This window comes from Loxodonta africana, chromosome 22 (genome assembly GCF_030014295.1).
Source record: "Loxodonta africana isolate mLoxAfr1 chromosome 22, mLoxAfr1.hap2, whole genome shotgun sequence".
NCBI lineage: Eukaryota > Metazoa > Chordata > Mammalia > Proboscidea > Elephantidae > Loxodonta > Loxodonta africana.
Window position 1 is genome coordinate 39,040,128 of NC_087363.1, and position 15,519 is coordinate 39,055,646.

Here is a 15,519-nt window from a genome sequence, read left to right on the forward strand (position 1 = left end):
CCCCACCGTTGTCCTGCCCAGGTCCTTTCTACTCAGAGAAGTGGAAGGAGAGCTTCCCACTGAAGTGAGATGTTTGTGCCCAAGGGACTGGGCCACTAGGTGTGGAAACCCAGGCCTCATGTCTCCCTCTAAGATCCAGGGAGGGCACTCCCTCGGGCCCTGGCCTGGGAGGAGGATCTGCTTGGGCTGATCCCTCTGCTCCCCGTCAGATCATGGCTGCCCTGGAGGCGAACCCAGCAGCCAGGAGGACGCAGCTGCAGCACAAGTTTGAGCAGGTGGTGGCTTTGATGGAGGACAACATCTATGAGTGCTACAGCGAGGCCTGAGGTGGTAGGACTGGGAAGAAGTGCTGCACCAAATCCTCGGCTTTGCTCTGTTCCTAGTGCCCTGACTCAGGCTGGGAAGTGACTGAGAGGAGGTGGCTGAGGGTGCGAGGGGCCTCTCTGAGCCAGGCAGAGGAGCCCCCAGCCCTGGCCCCTTGGGCCCCTCCCTTCCCTCCTGCCTGCCCCCAGACCTGATCTCTGGTTGGGGGCCTTAAATGCCACAGCCAGTGCCTGGTCAGGCCCCCTCTACCAAGCACAGCCTGGACTGTCTGCCCACTTGCTCGCAAGGGCCAAATACTGAGAAAGCCCCACCCAGCAGGACAGCCCAGTGTCAGTGGGGCAGAAGAGGCCACCAGGCCCAAGGCCAACCATCAGAAACACTACCTCATGCAAACTGGTGGAGGGGAGGCCTCCTTGAACCAGCCCCAAATGGTCTCAGCTTCACCCACCAAAAAGTCGTCTCTGCTTCCCTCACCCAGGGAGGACCCTTGCACAGACTGTCCCAAGCAGGGTCAAGTTTGGATTCTTCAAGTGGCAGTTCATAGAAGGGGCAGTGCCTCCCATGGACTCTCCCATGGGCTGGGGGCCAGAGATGGGAATAAAGGCACTAGGGGTCTCCTGGAGGAGGGAGGGGGCCGAGGAAGAGGGGACAGGTGCCAGGGAGCTCCTGGTCTAGGGGTGGGGGGGGGGGGCGTTAAGATGTATCAAGGCTGTAGCTGGGCTACTTGATCTTGCTGGAAGTGTTTCTAAAGATAGCACCACTTTTTGTTGTTTTTTAAAAAAAAGCTTTTATATATTAAAGAACGTATCACGCGCCAACTGTGAATAGCTGCCGCTTGTGCAGAGGACCCGGGGTGGGGTCCCGAGGGGCTCCCAGCACAACACTGGAAAGGACTATTCCAGAGAGCGGGGCAGACCTGACTGAGACCCCAAACACCCTGAACAACCTCCCCTTTTCTCCCTGCCAGGAGTGACTCTTTGCAGCCTTCTCACTGCAGAGATGGCTCGGACCCCATGGGGAGGCTGGGCTGCAGGGGATGGCCGGGACTCTCTGGAACCTTCTTTGTAATAAAAGCCTTATGGGAAATCTGCTGCGGGCTCCAGTTTTTACCCCGAGGAGGAGGGAAATGGGCCAGCTGGAGTCGGGGGGTAATCTTTTCACCACTGTGCTTATAACAGAAGGAAGGGAGGTGACCCTGGGCAAGACTCTTGCCCCAGTTACAGTCCCTGTGAGATCTGGACAGACATCTACTTGGTTTAAGAAAGTATTGGCAATGGAAGGATTACCTGAGATAATGCAGACTGTGGGGCCACAGCCAGCGTTTGCTGGGCTCTGAGGGTACCTGGAGACCTCCAGGAGGATGTCACAGCTGCTGTGTACTACCTACCCCTGGTGGGCCTTGCTACTACTAATTGGTGTAGCCTTTATAAGGTAGAGGAATGCAATGTTGTCGTTAGCTGCCATGGAGTCGTCCCTGACTCCTGGCGACCCCATGTACAAAGGAATGAAACCCTGCCTGGTCCTGCACCATGCCCATGATAGGTTTGGATCAGACTGTTGTGATCCATGGGGTTTTCATTGGCTGAGTCTCTGAAGTAGATTGCCAGGTCTTTCTTCCTAGTCTTAGTCTACAAGCTCCATTGAAACCTGTTTAGCATCATAGCAACACACAAACCTCCACTGACTGATGAGTGGTACCTGCACATGTATTGGCCAGGAACTCGACCTGGGTCTCCTGCATGGGAGGCAACCACTAATGTCCCCAGAGAAGCATAATATTACCCCCATTTTACAGATGTAGAAACTGATCCTTGGCATGGAGGAGGCATTTCACACAGCCAAGCAGGTTGCATGGTCTTGCTTGTTCCTTCATTCCATACTTCTGTATCAGTCTCCCAAAGGGCCCCTAAAATGTTTGAGGAGGTCAAAGGTGATCACCCTGGAAAAGGAACTGACGCTTACTCTGAAACCAGTTACCGTCGAGTTGGCTCCAACTCCTGGCGACCCCAGGTGTGTCTGAGTAGAACTGTGCTCCTTAGGATTTCAGTGGCCGATTTTTTGGCAGTACGTTGCCAGGCCTTTCTTCTGAGACATCTCTAGGTGGACTGGAACCTCCAGCCTTTAGGTTAGCAGCTGAGTGTGTTAGCCATTTGTACCACCCAGAGACTGCTGATGCTTACTCACTTGCCCTGGATTTCTCATCAACCTTGAAAAATATGTATCATCAACTTGGCTTTTCAGATGGGGACACGGAGGCCATTTCCCCAAGGTCAGATTAACTCTGGCCTCTGTTCCCCAAAGGGCAGGCTTTTCCACTCGCCCCACTGGCTTCTGCCCAATAGCCCATGAGGACCATTCTTCTGACTTGGGGTTAGCAAATACTGAGGGTGAGGCTCCCCCCGAGGGAATGCAAGTCCACTTCCCTGCCCCCATGCCCCCACCCCCCCGCACTTCCCCACCCCAGTCGTGAAGGACAAATAATTTACATAAATATTTATCAAGAGTAAGAACTGGGACACAAAGATCATAAAATTTCAACCAAATCCCACAAACACCAGTTCTAGAATTAGTGAGAGCTGAAAAGCAAACAAAGCTTAGCTTTAAAAATAGCCTTCTCCTGTGGTGGCTTCTAAATGGAAAGATTATTCTTTATCTTTCACATTTTCTATTCTGAGCGTTGATTCCTTTTTATTAAGCAGATTTTCTAATTTAAGTTATTGTCACATTTGATAGGGTTTTTTTTTTTTTTTTTTTTTTTGGTGTGATTCTAGAATAAATATATGCTTCCTGGAGAAATGTCAGGAAGTACAGAAAAGCAGGAAGAAAACAAAAGCTACCTAACCCTCCCATGGCTGGTATTTCCGAGGGCCCCTTCCAAATCATGTCTTGCATGATGGGTTGGGGGCTGTTGGCGGGTAAAACTGGGGATCAGTGTATGTAGCATTTTGTAACCTGCTTTTTTCCCCCCATACACCAATATGTCAGCAACATCTTTCTATGTCATTAAATATTCCACAGCCTGTTTTAATGCCTGATTAACATGCAATCCCTTCTTGAAGTTCAGGAACACATTTGCAAATGGTGAAAATCTCCAGTTTTGGAGGCATTTCTCAGTGTAGACGGTGGTCAAGTTCTCTGAACCACCCACAGTCCTTGTCTTGCAGCCTCAGGCCTCAGGGGGTTCCCTTGCCTTTGCCTAAGGGTCACAGAAGAGTGGGGACCCTTGGCATAGCATCCTGAGCTTAAGCTCCATAGGGTTTTCTGTGGCTGATTTTTTGGGAGTAGATTGCTAGGCCCTTCTTCCAAGGTGTGTCCGGGTGGACTTCAACCTCCAACTTTTCCGTTAGCAGCTGAGTAGTGAACCGTTTGCACCAGCTAAGCCCCTTTAGAAAGGGGAGAAACAGTTGCAGACAGGAGGTGACTCACCCAGGGTCTCCCCCTCTGCCATATTGTTATGAGCGGCTATGGCCACCCCACATACAACAGAACAAAACACTGCCTGGTCCTATGCCATCACCATGATCTCGTTCAAGACAAGATGCCCAGTGATGCACCCCTAGGGCCTACCCCGAGGGTGCCTCTCACAGCCCCAGGCAGAGCCATGAAAGGAGCAGAGGAGCCCAGCCCTCGCCATTGGCTCATGGTGCCCCTTGGTGCCCTGCTGGTGGCCACAGTACAGACACCCCAGGGAAGCTGCCAGTGCAGCCAGACAGTCTCTTGTGGGACTCCAGGAAGGTGACAGGGTGAGGAGTGGGGGCAGGACAGGAGCAGTCTGACACCCTAGGCAGGCAGCCTCAGTTTCCCTTTGTGCTCATTTGTCCCCTTCCCAAGTCCCATCCAGTTAGTTGTTGTTAGCAGCCTTTGAGTTGGCCCCCGACTCATGGTGACCCCAGTTCATCTTCCAAAAAAACAGTTGCCATCAAGTCAATTCTGACTGACGGCAACTCCATGTGTGTCAAAAATGAAATGAGCTCCATAAGGTTTTCTATGGCTGATTTTCGGAAATAGATTGCATCTGGGTGGACTTAACCTTTTGGTTAGCAGCTGAGAGCCTTAACTATTTGCACCGCCCAGGGACCCTCCCCTTCTTGCCACCTTCCCTGGCTCTGCTGCCGCCTCATTGGGACCACCTCTCAGTGGCTTCCTGACCTCAGGACATGGCCACCAAGCAACAACATGGCCACCAAGCAACGACATAGCTGTTCAAACTCAAATTGTGGACCCATCATTGAGCCCTTTCTCCATTGAATGCCTGCCACACCCAACCCATCAGCAAATCCCACCCACTCCACCTTCAAGATCTTCCCAGAAACTTCCACTTCTCCCTCCATGATACCGGGCTCTCACTGGCACTCCTGCAGGTGCTCCCCACTGCCTCCCTGCTCCTGCTTGTGTCTCCTACTGTCACTTTGTGGAAAACAAAACCCAAAGTTCTGCCCTTGGCTTACAAGGCCCTTCATGGCCCCTATCAGCCTCGCAGAGCTTGTTCCAAGTGTCTGCTGCTGCATAACAAACCACCCCAGCACTCATGGAGTAAAACAACAGTAGTCATTTAGCTTGCTCACAAATCTGCAATTGGGGTGGGGCCTGGAAGGGAAGGCTTGTCTCTGTCCTATGTGGTGTAGACTGGGGCAGCTCAACTAGGGCTGGAAGAACCAAAATGGAGCCCTCAGCTGGGGTGGAAAATAGAGGCCCCTCAATTCCTCTCCATGGGCTACTTGGGCTTCCTCACAGCATGGTGGCTGAATTCCAAGAGCAAGTGTCACAAGAATAGGAAGTAGAAGCTGCCAGTCTCTTAAAGCCTGGGTTCAGAAATTGGCGTAGGGTCATTCCCACTGTGCTCTATTGGTTGAGCAATCATAGAGCCCAGATTCAAGGGGCAGTGACACAGACTCCACCTTTCAGAGTAGTGTCACAGATGTTTTTAAACCACCCCTTACCTCATCGCCCATTTCTGTCCTCACTATTTGGGGTCTAGACACATGGGCCACCTTACAGTTCCTTGACCCTGTCAAGCATGTTCTCACTTTAGGGTCTTTGCACTTTCTCATGCTTCTGGCTGAAATGCTCTTCTCTAGGTGCACAGGTTCCTGCTCAGGTCCCCATCCTTGGAGGGGCTTTCCCTGCCCAGCCTGTCTACAGTAGCAGCCAGCCGATCTGTCCTTCTGTAGACTGCCCTTGGTTTGTTTCCCTTCTTAGCCCAGGCAGCACCTGGCATCTAGGTTTATTTGTCTCCTTCTCTGGTCTGGAGGTTCTGGGAAGGCGATCTCCTTGGTGACTGTGACAGCGCCTGGCATTCGGTGGCACTCAGAAACTAGTTGTTGAAGAGTCTCCCTGACTCCTCTCAGCTCCTCTAATCCCTCATCTCCACAGCCACAGGGCTCTTCTAAACATATACTTTAGTCACTCCTGGCCTATAACCCTCCCTAGCTCCCCACTACCCTCAAGAGCAAGTATTCCAGTCTATGTTCCTTAGTCTGCCCCTCTGGGCCTTCCCACCTCACCCGCACAACCCAGTGGCTCCTGTCACCCCATCCCCATGCTGTACTCAAAACCACAAATCACCCTCCTTCAACCACACCTTCCTGCCTCACCCACGCAGTTCCCTCTGCCTGCAATGCCCTTCTCCTCATCTGTCCAGCATCTCATCCTTTAAGATCAAAAGCTGCCTCCTTCAGGAAGCTGTCCCAGATCTCACAGCTGAGTTACACACCCCTCCACTGATCCCACAGGCCCCTAGCCGTCCGATCTGTGCACCAGCCATACAATCTGTCTACCCCAGAACTGGAGCTCCTATCTGGGCCTGCATCCCAGCCCTGGCCAGGCAAACAGTTGTTCAGTGAATGTTTACGAATGACTGAGTGATGGAATGGCCAAATCCTTGGACCTCAGCCTGCACCAATTTGTGGGTGAAAACAAATCTTTATTGACAAATAGGCTGCAATTAAATAAATAGTGACCTTTTATTGGGGAATAAAAACTCAAGGTGAATCTCAGGCTTTCTACCCCAGCCTCTAGCTCTCAGATTTTGCTTTCTTAAGGGACACCTTAGACAACGAGGCCTTGGCAGGCAGCCCAGGCCTTCTTGGGCCCTTGGGGGCCTCTGTCTTCTTGGCCAGGTGCACAGGGGCTGTCTTGGACCCACTGTTGCCCTTGCCTTTGGGTGGAGCCATGGCCTTGGCTTTCAGCTCCTTTCCAGCCCCCTGGGCAGCTGCCCCTTTAGGGGCCCCAGCTGTGGTTGCTGTCTTCTTTGTTGCTGGGAAAGTAGCACCATTCTTTCCCTACAAAAAAGCAAACCAGGAGCGGGACAAGGTTGGGCACAGAGCTTGGAACACATGGGTGCAGGGTTTAACCCCAGCTCTGGTTGGTTTGGACAAGTGACATCACCGCTCTGAGCCTCAGCTCCTTATTTGTAAAATGGGACGGTAATATCCCAGGGTGCTGGAAGGCCGGGGGGAGAAGAAGGTGAACTGTGCTTTTTAGTGGGTAAAATGCACTCCGCTTTTGCTGACCGAGGCCTCCAGGGGCAGGGAATAGGACGAGCCCTGGCCTGTTCAGATAGACCAGGGAAGTCAGGTAGCACCTACCTTGGGAGCCTTGGCCTTGGAACTCCTATTGCCAGTGTTTGCTTTCCTGGGGGCCTCAGCATCTGCTGGACGAGGGGCTGAGGGGGAATGACTCTGTTCAGGAGGAGCTGCTGGTGCAGCACGGACGGTCAGGGGGAGAGCCCCTCGCAGGGTCCCAGGCCTGACACTTACCAACCAGTCTGCAACCTGGGGACAATAGTACCAACCTCATAGGCTGGTTGGAGGGTTAACTAGATCATAGATGATGATCACATCATCCATGTGAAGCGTGAGGGCAGGCACCCTGCTTCCCGCCCACACCACCTGAATTCTCACAGGTCTTCTTCAGTCCGTCTTCCACATGGCAGCTAGGACACACTTTCAACAATCATGCTGACCCCAGCTCTCCCCTGTGAGGCAGCGGTGGTTCCGTGGTAGAACTTTCGCTTTCCATGTGAGAGACCTGGGTTCAATTTCCAGCCAACACGCCTCATGCCCTGCCATAACCCATCTGTCAGCGGGGGCTTGTGTGTTGCTCTGATGCTAAATAGGTTTCAGACTAAGAGGGGCTAGGGAGAAAGACCTAGCAGACTACTTCTGAAAGTCACCCACTGATAGTCCTATGGATCACAACTGTCCACCCACAACCGATTGTGGGGATGGAGCAGACTGGGTAGTGTTTTGCTCCATCGTGCATGGGGTCATCATGAGTTGGAGGCCTATTCAACAGCAGCTAACAACAGAACCTTTCCGTGGCTCCTCACTGCCCTCCAGATAAAAGTCCAGCCTCCTGCCTGCCCTGCGCAATCTTTCCCTTTGGCTCCTGCTCCTGACACTACAGACAGACAGAACTATCTGCAGTCCTCAAAAGTTCCTCTTCTTTATTTCTCCAGCCTTTCTTACACATTGTTCTCTTGCTTAGGACACCTCCTCCAGAAAGGCTTCCCAGATCCCTGCCTTGGATAAGTCAGTCTCCTCCTCTGGGTTCCCAGTGCCTGCTTCCCCACTGACAACCTTTTAAATGTCTGCCCCATTTCTCACCCCCTGCCCCTCTGCCCAGCTACCAGAAGCCTGTGTCTCCCCAGGTCAAGCTGAGCCCACTGGGCACATTTACTAGATAAGGAAACCCCCTCCCCAGAGCCGGACTGCCCTGCATCCTCCCCTCCCCCTACCATCCAATACCCTCCTCTATCCATTCACACACCCACCTTGGCTGCTGCTGCTGCCTTTAACGGTTGACTTCCCACTGAGCCCAGCAGCATTGGGAGGAGCCTTTGTGGCCTTCTCGAGTTTGGGGGGGACCTTCTTGGCCTCACCCACTTTTGCCACTTTGGCCTTGGCTTTGCCGCCTTTCTTGGGGGCCTTCTCTTTGGGTGTATCTGGCTTGGGGGGAAACTTCTTCACCTTATCCGTCTTCTTGGGCACCTTTTTCACCTCACTCAGGTTGGGAGGGTCCTTCTTTGCCTTGCTGGGGTTCTTGGGGCCCTTCTTCTTGGCCTCACTGGGTTTTTGGGTGGCCATGACGGTGGACGTCTTTCTAGGCTGGATTATTCTTTTTTTCTTGGAAACTAACTGGAAGAGGAGAGAATGGGGTGGGATCGAGAGCAGAGGTTCTCAGCATCTCACACCCCAACACCCTGTGTAAGCCTCAGGGGAAGAAGAGCCCATTCCAGGGAAAGGGCGCTAAGAAGGTGGCTAGGGCACTAGAAGATACACAGCCACGACTCACTGGGTGTCTCCTAATGGGAACCCGAGGCACAGAAGTGACTAGCCTGCCTGAGGTCCCACGTCAGCTGACATCCCAGGCTGGTGCCTCCCCTCTGCGGGGGGAGGTTAAGCAGCTCTTAAAAAAAAAAAAAAAGCTCTTAGAGCTGGGTAAAAGAGAAATCTTGCTCAACTCACCCCTGCATCCCAGAGCCTCAAAACCAGGTTTTTGGGAGCACAACTTGTGCACTGTGAGCCCTGAATCCTTTTCTCCCCCCACCAGCATCCTTCAGGATGGTGAGTCTATGAATCCCCTTTGACCCTCCCATGGGCCTCTCCACAAAAGCCCGGCTCCCTCTCACCTCTCCTTCTCTCCCATGTCTGGAGGATCATGGGCTCCGAGTTCACAGAGGCCTCGGCCCTCCCAGCTGTGAGCTGCAGCCCAGTCATGTCTTCCCTGGACCAGCCTCCTTGGCTTTCTCATCTCCACAAGGGTGACAAACTTCTTCCCGCTGGGAGAGGTGAGTGCCAGGGGACAGAGGTCCCCTGGCAAGCAGGCAGTCCCTATCCCTCCAGAGCCGAGCTCTGATGACATTACTGCCCCCATCCCAAACACTCAGGGCTCCCATCACCCACCAGGATCAGAAACTGTACCCCACCCCCACCTGCACACATATTCCCATCTCCAGGACACCCATGGTCCCCAACTCCCCTGCTCAACTCCTGTATCCTCTCTCAGCCCACTTTCCTGACTGGCTTACAGACCCAAGTGCCTAACCCACCACTTGCTCCCCCTCTGCTGCTCTCTGCTTGCCTCCTCAGTCCCCTGCATTACCCTCCTCCTTCTGACTAACATCTCCTGCCCTGGGTCAGGCTCTGGGCTATTCCATTTACTCCTCCCCGATAGAAGGAGCCACTTATTGATCCCATTTTACAGATGGGGAAACTGAGGCTTGGAGAGGGTGAAGAGTCACTTGCCAAAAGCACAAAGCTACTGAGCAGCAGAGCTAGGATTCAGTCAGGGGAATAGCCACTCCAGACCCTGGGCCCTCTATTAATACTCTCTTTTGTCCCACTCGGTGAGGGACAACCTCCTTCCTGAAGCCCTCACTCTGTGGGTACAGCCTCCAAGTTCACCCACCCTACCTACCTGGCCTTGCCATGACTTTTGTCCAAGCTCTAACCCTCACCCAGGAGTTCTACGAGGGCGGGACTTCCTGTGATCAGTCACACAGTTACCACAGGGGCTGGCACACGGCAGGTTCAGAATGTTCCACAATATTCCATGGCAGCTATCAGACCAACTGCTATGTCCCCAGACATTGGGCAAGATACTAGGGCACATCATTGACAAGACAGATCCCATGTCTGAGTCCCTGAGATTTCCCTGGTGGCAGCTGACACTCACAATGTTGGGGTTTGATTTTGTCCGAAATCTTCCCTTAGCTCTCAGTGACTGTGGACAGGACTCTCTCGAAGCCTCGTTATCAGGCTGGGACCCTTCCTCTTGAAAAGGGAAGAAGTGTTAGCTCAGGGAGGAGCCAGCACTTCTCTCAAGTTTGGAGCCAGAGAGAACAGGGAGTCAGCTCCAGCTTGGTGACCTTCTACAGCCAGGGTCTGGTTTGCCTCATCTATGGTGAGGAATTCTGGGAAGGGGCCTTGGGTACCAGGACCCAGGAGTAAGCCCAACTGACATGGCCATGATCTGATCTCATAGGTGAGGATGGACACCCCTGGGGTGACAGGGACCATGGGGGCTCAGACGGGGCACATAAACCAGTCTTTTCAGAGGAGAGAGCATCTCAGCTAAGACCCATAGGAAGAATAAGTTGAGAAGATAGAAGGAGGAAGTCACTCCTGGCACAGCACATGGCAAAGCTGAGACTGAGAAAAGAGGAAGCCAGGATTAATGTCCAACCCGGCTCCTGAAGTCTCTTGGCCCCTCTTGCCTGGTGGGCTTACTTTGAAGCTGCCGGTGGCCCCCCTGGCCTTGGAGTTGAGGGGCCGCATGAGGAGGCCCCGGTTGATGCCCTTGGCTAGGGCATGCTTCAGCAGGTACTTGAGTCGGATGACGCTCACCGTCGGGTACTTCTGCAGGATGTACTGCTTGATGGCCACCACCGAAGTGCCTTGCCGCTGCTCTCCAGCCTGCAGAGCCTCCAGCACCATGCGCAGCACTGTGGGGTTGCGGCGCTGCACAGGGACACCGCTGTGGCTCGGGCCTGCGGGCGGACAGCAGAGCATCACCAGGTGCCCGGGCCCTGCCCCAGCCCCAAGAGAGACCTGGACTTGGTGAAGCAAGCATCAGATGCTGGCTGGACATCCAGCCCCACGGTGGGAAAGGGGCTTGGCAAGGGTCAAACACATGCTCGGTCGGTGCCACTGAGCGCAGGGCCATGCACACACCCACTGAGCTCACTGAGACTCTCTCTCTTTTTAAAGAATTAAATGTTCTTCAAAACAAAACAAACCAACATGCCTGAATCAGCTAGGTCTCCAGATCTAATGACCATTTTCCAGGAAACAGGGGGGTTCTGCAAGATCACCACAGGATGCGATCAGCAAAACCCAGACGTGAGAAACTCTCCCAGAGGCACAGCCTGCTCTTTTCTCCAAATAAACAATAAGGAAGGGAAAAAGAGGGAGGTGCAGCCGACAGAATAAAGGGTACTTAAGAGACTTTCAACCAAATGCAGTGTGGGGTCCTTCCTTAGTCTCAGAGCATAATTTATACAATCCAACTGGGGGAAAAAAACAAAGGCAGTCAGGTAAATGTGCACACTGGACATAACTGATGATGTTAAGAAGGTTATTAATTGTTTCAGGAGTGCTAATGGTAGTACGATTATTTTTTAAAGGTTTTTATATTTAAAGATAAATACTAAAATATTTATAGGTGAAATGATAAGTCTGGGATTTGCCTCAAAATAACCCAGTAAGTGAAAGAAGAGTGGCCATGAGCTGATAACTGTTGAAGCTGGGTGATGAGTGCATAGTATACTATTCTATCTACCTTTGTATCTGTTTGAAAGTTTTCATAGTGAAAAGGTCCAAAAAAAATTCCACTGCAGGTATATACCCAAGAGAAATGAAAACATCTCTATACAACAACTTGTTCACCAATGTTCACTACAGCACTATTTGCAATAGGCAAAACATGGAAACAACCCAACTGTCCATCAACAGATGAATGGAGAAACAAAATACAGTCCATCCACACAATGGAATAATATTCAGCCATAAAGAGAAATGAAGCACTGATACAGGCTACGACACAAATGGACCTTGATGACATTATGCTGAGAGAAAGAAGCCAGACACAAAAGGACCACATGTTGCATAATGCCATTGATATGAAATGTCCAGCAAAGTAAAATCCATAGAGACAGAAAGTGATTAGAGATTTCCCGGGGCTGGGGACATGAGAATGGGAAGTGACTGCAAATGGGCAAGAGTTTTCTTTCTGGGGTGATGAAAATGTTCTAACATGGATTGTGTTGATGGTTGCCCAACTCTGTGAATACACTAGAAACCTTTGACTTTATACTTCTAGAGGGTGAATTGGAGGTATATAAATTATATCTCAATAAGGCTATTATTAAAAAGTTATAAAAGGGAGTTGGATCAAGGAGGTCGGGGGGAGAGGGAACAGCATGAGAAATTGTCAGTCACCCTAAGATGCACAAAAGTGATTTAAACATGGAATATGATTTAAACATGCCTTTAAAATGTGGATTTCTAATCAATTTGTGAAATTTAAAGACTCAAAAAGGAATCAATTGGTTAGAAATATAGTTTAAAAAAAAAGAAGTAGAAAAATAAACCCACCTGGCCACAATAGATGGACCTGATAGAATGGGAGAAAAATGTGAAACGGAATCTCCTAAATTCCTGAAAAAAAAAAAAAAGCAGACCTACTGGGCTGGCCAAAGCTATTATTGAGATGGTTTCTACATTCAGGTGGGATATACTCAAGATCGTACTTTGGCTCTCCTGGACTTGTTCTAATTTTCTTCAGTTTCGACTTGAACTTGCATGTGAGCAATTGATGGTCTGGTCTGGAGTCAGACCCTGGCCTTGTTCTGACTGATGATATTGAGCTTTTCCATCATCTCTTTCCATAGATGTAGTTGACTTGATTCCTGTGTTATTCCATCTGGCAAGGTCTATGTGTATAGTCATCATTTATGTTGTTAAAAGAAGCTACTTGTTTTTTTTTACTATTTGCAGTGAAGAAGTTATCGGTCTTGCAAAATTATATCATGTGATCTTTGACATCGTTTCTAACGCCAAGGCCATGTTTTCCAACTACTGATTCTTCTTCTTTGCTTCCAACTTTCCCATTCCAAACATCAGTAATTATCAATGCATCCTTATTACACATTCAATCAATTTTAGACTGCAAAATTTGGTAAAAATCTTCAATTTCTTCATCTACGGCCTTAGTGGTTGTTGCATAAACTTGAATAATAGTCATATTAACTGATCTTCCTTGTGGGCGTATGGATATTATCACTGACAGCATTGTACTTCAGGATAGATCTTGAAATGTTCTTTTTGACAATGAATGCAACACCATCCCTCTTAAAATTGTCATTCCCAGCATGGTAGACTATACCATTGTCTGATTCAAAACGGTCAATACCAGTCATTTCAGCTCTCTGATGCCTAGGATATCAATGTTTATGCGTTCCATTTCATTTTTGACAATTTTCAATTTTCCTAGATTCATACTTCATACATTTCACATTCCTATAATGGATGTCTGCAATTGTTTCTTCTCACTTTGAGTCACGCCACATCAGCAAATGAAGGTGCCAAAAGCTTCATTCCATCCATGTCATTAGGGTTGACTCTACTTTGAGGAGGCAGCTCTTCCCCAGTCATCTTTTGAGTGCCTTCCAACCTGAAGGGCTCATCTTCCGGTACTGTATCAGACAATGTTCCACTGCTATTTATAAGGTTTCTACTGGCTAATTCTTTTCAGAAGTAGACCGCCAGGCCCTTTTTCCTAGTCTGTCTTAATTGTGCTTGTGAGGAATCTGTACATAGATCAAGAAGCAGTCATTTGAACAGAAAAAGGGGATAGTGCATGGTTTAAAGTCAGGAAAGGTGTGTGTCAGGGTTGCATCCTTTCACCATACATATTCAACCTGTATGCTGAGCAAATAATCCAAGAAGCTGGACTATATGAAGAAGAATAGGGCATCAGGATTGGAGGAAGACTCATTAACAACCTGTGTTATGCAGATGACACAACCTTGCTTGCTGAAAGTGAAGAGGACTTGAAGCACTTACTGGTGAAGATCAAAGACCACAGCCTTCAGTATGGATTACACCTCAACCTAAAGAAAACAAAAATCCTCACAACTGGACCAATAAACAACATCATGGTAAGTGGAGAAAAGGCTGAAGTTGTCAAGAATTTCATTTTACTTCAATCCACAATCAACACCCATGGAAACAGCAGTCAAGAAATCAAGCAACACATTGCTTTAGGTAAATCTGCTGCAAAAGATCTCTTTAAAGTGCTGAAAAGCAAAAATGTCACTTAAGGACAAAGGTGCGCCTGACCCAGGCCATGGTATTTTTAATCACCTCATATGCATGCGAAAGCTGGGCAATGAATAAGGAAGACTGAAGAATTGATGCCTTTGAGTTATGATGTTGGCAAAGAATACTGAATATACCATGGACTGTCAAAAGAATGAACAACTCAGTCCTGGAAGAAGTACAACAGAAAGCTCCTTAGAAGCAAGGATGGTGAGACTTCATCTCATATACTTTGGACGTGTTATCAGGAGGGACCAGTCCCTGGGTAAGAACATCGTGGTTGGTAAGGTAGAGGGTCAGTGAAAAAGAGGAAGACCCTCGAGGAGATGGATTGGCACAGTGGCGCAACAATGGGCCCAGACATGACAACGATTGTGAGCATGGTGTAGGACTGGGCAGTGTTTCGTTCTGTTGTACATAGGGTTGCTATGAGTCAGAACTGTCTCAACTGCACCTAAAAACAACAACAACTGGGCTGGGTGAGACTGGAGGACACTCTGAGACTATTGCCCTGAGATACTTTTCAAACCTTGAACCAAAACTAGCTGCCAAGTTTACCTCTTAGCTAAAAACAGATTGACTCACAAAATAAAGAATATCACCTGTGAGTACCCTGCTCTTTTTTAAAAATCACCTATCTAAGACTAAATGGTCAACAATTACTTTGAAATAAAGATGAGAAGATAAGGGGGCAGGGAGACTAGATTAATGGAAATTGAACATTTCAACCAGAGTGAAAATATTGAGAATGTTCATGCATTGTGAAGAATGTAACAAATGTCACTGGATACCTTATGTAGAAATTGTTGAATGGTAACCTACTGCTGTGTAAACCTTCACTGAAAATGGAATAAAATATTATTTAAAAGAAAGAAAAATAAACCCACCTGAGAACTCTAAAACTATAAAAAGGCCTAAACAATTTCAATCCATTCCCAGCTGCATCCTGGCCAGGAAGAACCAGTGTCCTGGAAGATTTGCTTTGAGGTCAAAGTCTGTTGGTTGGTGGAACGAATCCCACCTGGTCGAACCCTGCAACCTCAGGAATTTCATTCCGTTCTCTGGGCCTCAATCTTCCCATCTGTACAGTGGGGACAGGGGCTTTTAAGGGGCCTAAGCCCTCCCAGCTGCAGGGTTATTGCGTTCCCTGAGTGGTCCTCCAGCCTGGTCTCGGATGGCAATTCCAACCCCTCCCCAGCTTCCCTAATCTATGTCCTGCCCACAGGAACCACCTCCATGCCCCCACACTTGCTCGTTCTACTAAACCCCAGCCTCTCCAGCTGGATTCAGCCCCTCATTCTGCAATTATTGAATACCTGCTATATTCCTGAATGTCCAAAACAGAACTCACACCTCCCTCAAACCTGTCTGC

At 49.6% G+C, this 15,519-nt stretch overlaps 2 protein-coding genes across 2 annotated transcripts in view; one reads left to right on the forward strand and one right to left on the reverse strand.

The window, feature by feature from the left end:
* The window catches only part of PLXND1 (plexin D1), a 63,873-nt gene extending 62,459 nt beyond the window's left edge, over nt 1-1,414 (forward strand). Inside the window, exon 36 of the mRNA XM_064274851.1 lies at nt 210-1,414. Within this exon, the coding sequence (XP_064130921.1) occupies nt 210-326 (117 nt within the window). The 3' untranslated portion in view covers nt 327-1,414. The remainder of the gene's footprint in view (nt 1-209) is intronic.
* Nucleotides 1,415-6,338: 4,924 nt separating this feature from the next.
* LOC100676699 (histone H1.8) lies at nt 6,339-10,838 on the reverse strand. Its single transcript, XM_003409963.2, has 4 exons — nt 10,557-10,838; nt 8,099-8,462; nt 6,912-7,018; nt 6,339-6,605 (listed from the first exon to the last, which is right to left on the reverse strand). The coding sequence occupies exons 1-4, from the start codon at nt 10,836-10,838 to the stop codon at nt 6,339-6,341; spliced, it is 1,020 nt and encodes a 339-aa protein (XP_003410011.2).
* Between the last annotated feature and the right edge of the window lie 4,681 nt (nt 10,839-15,519).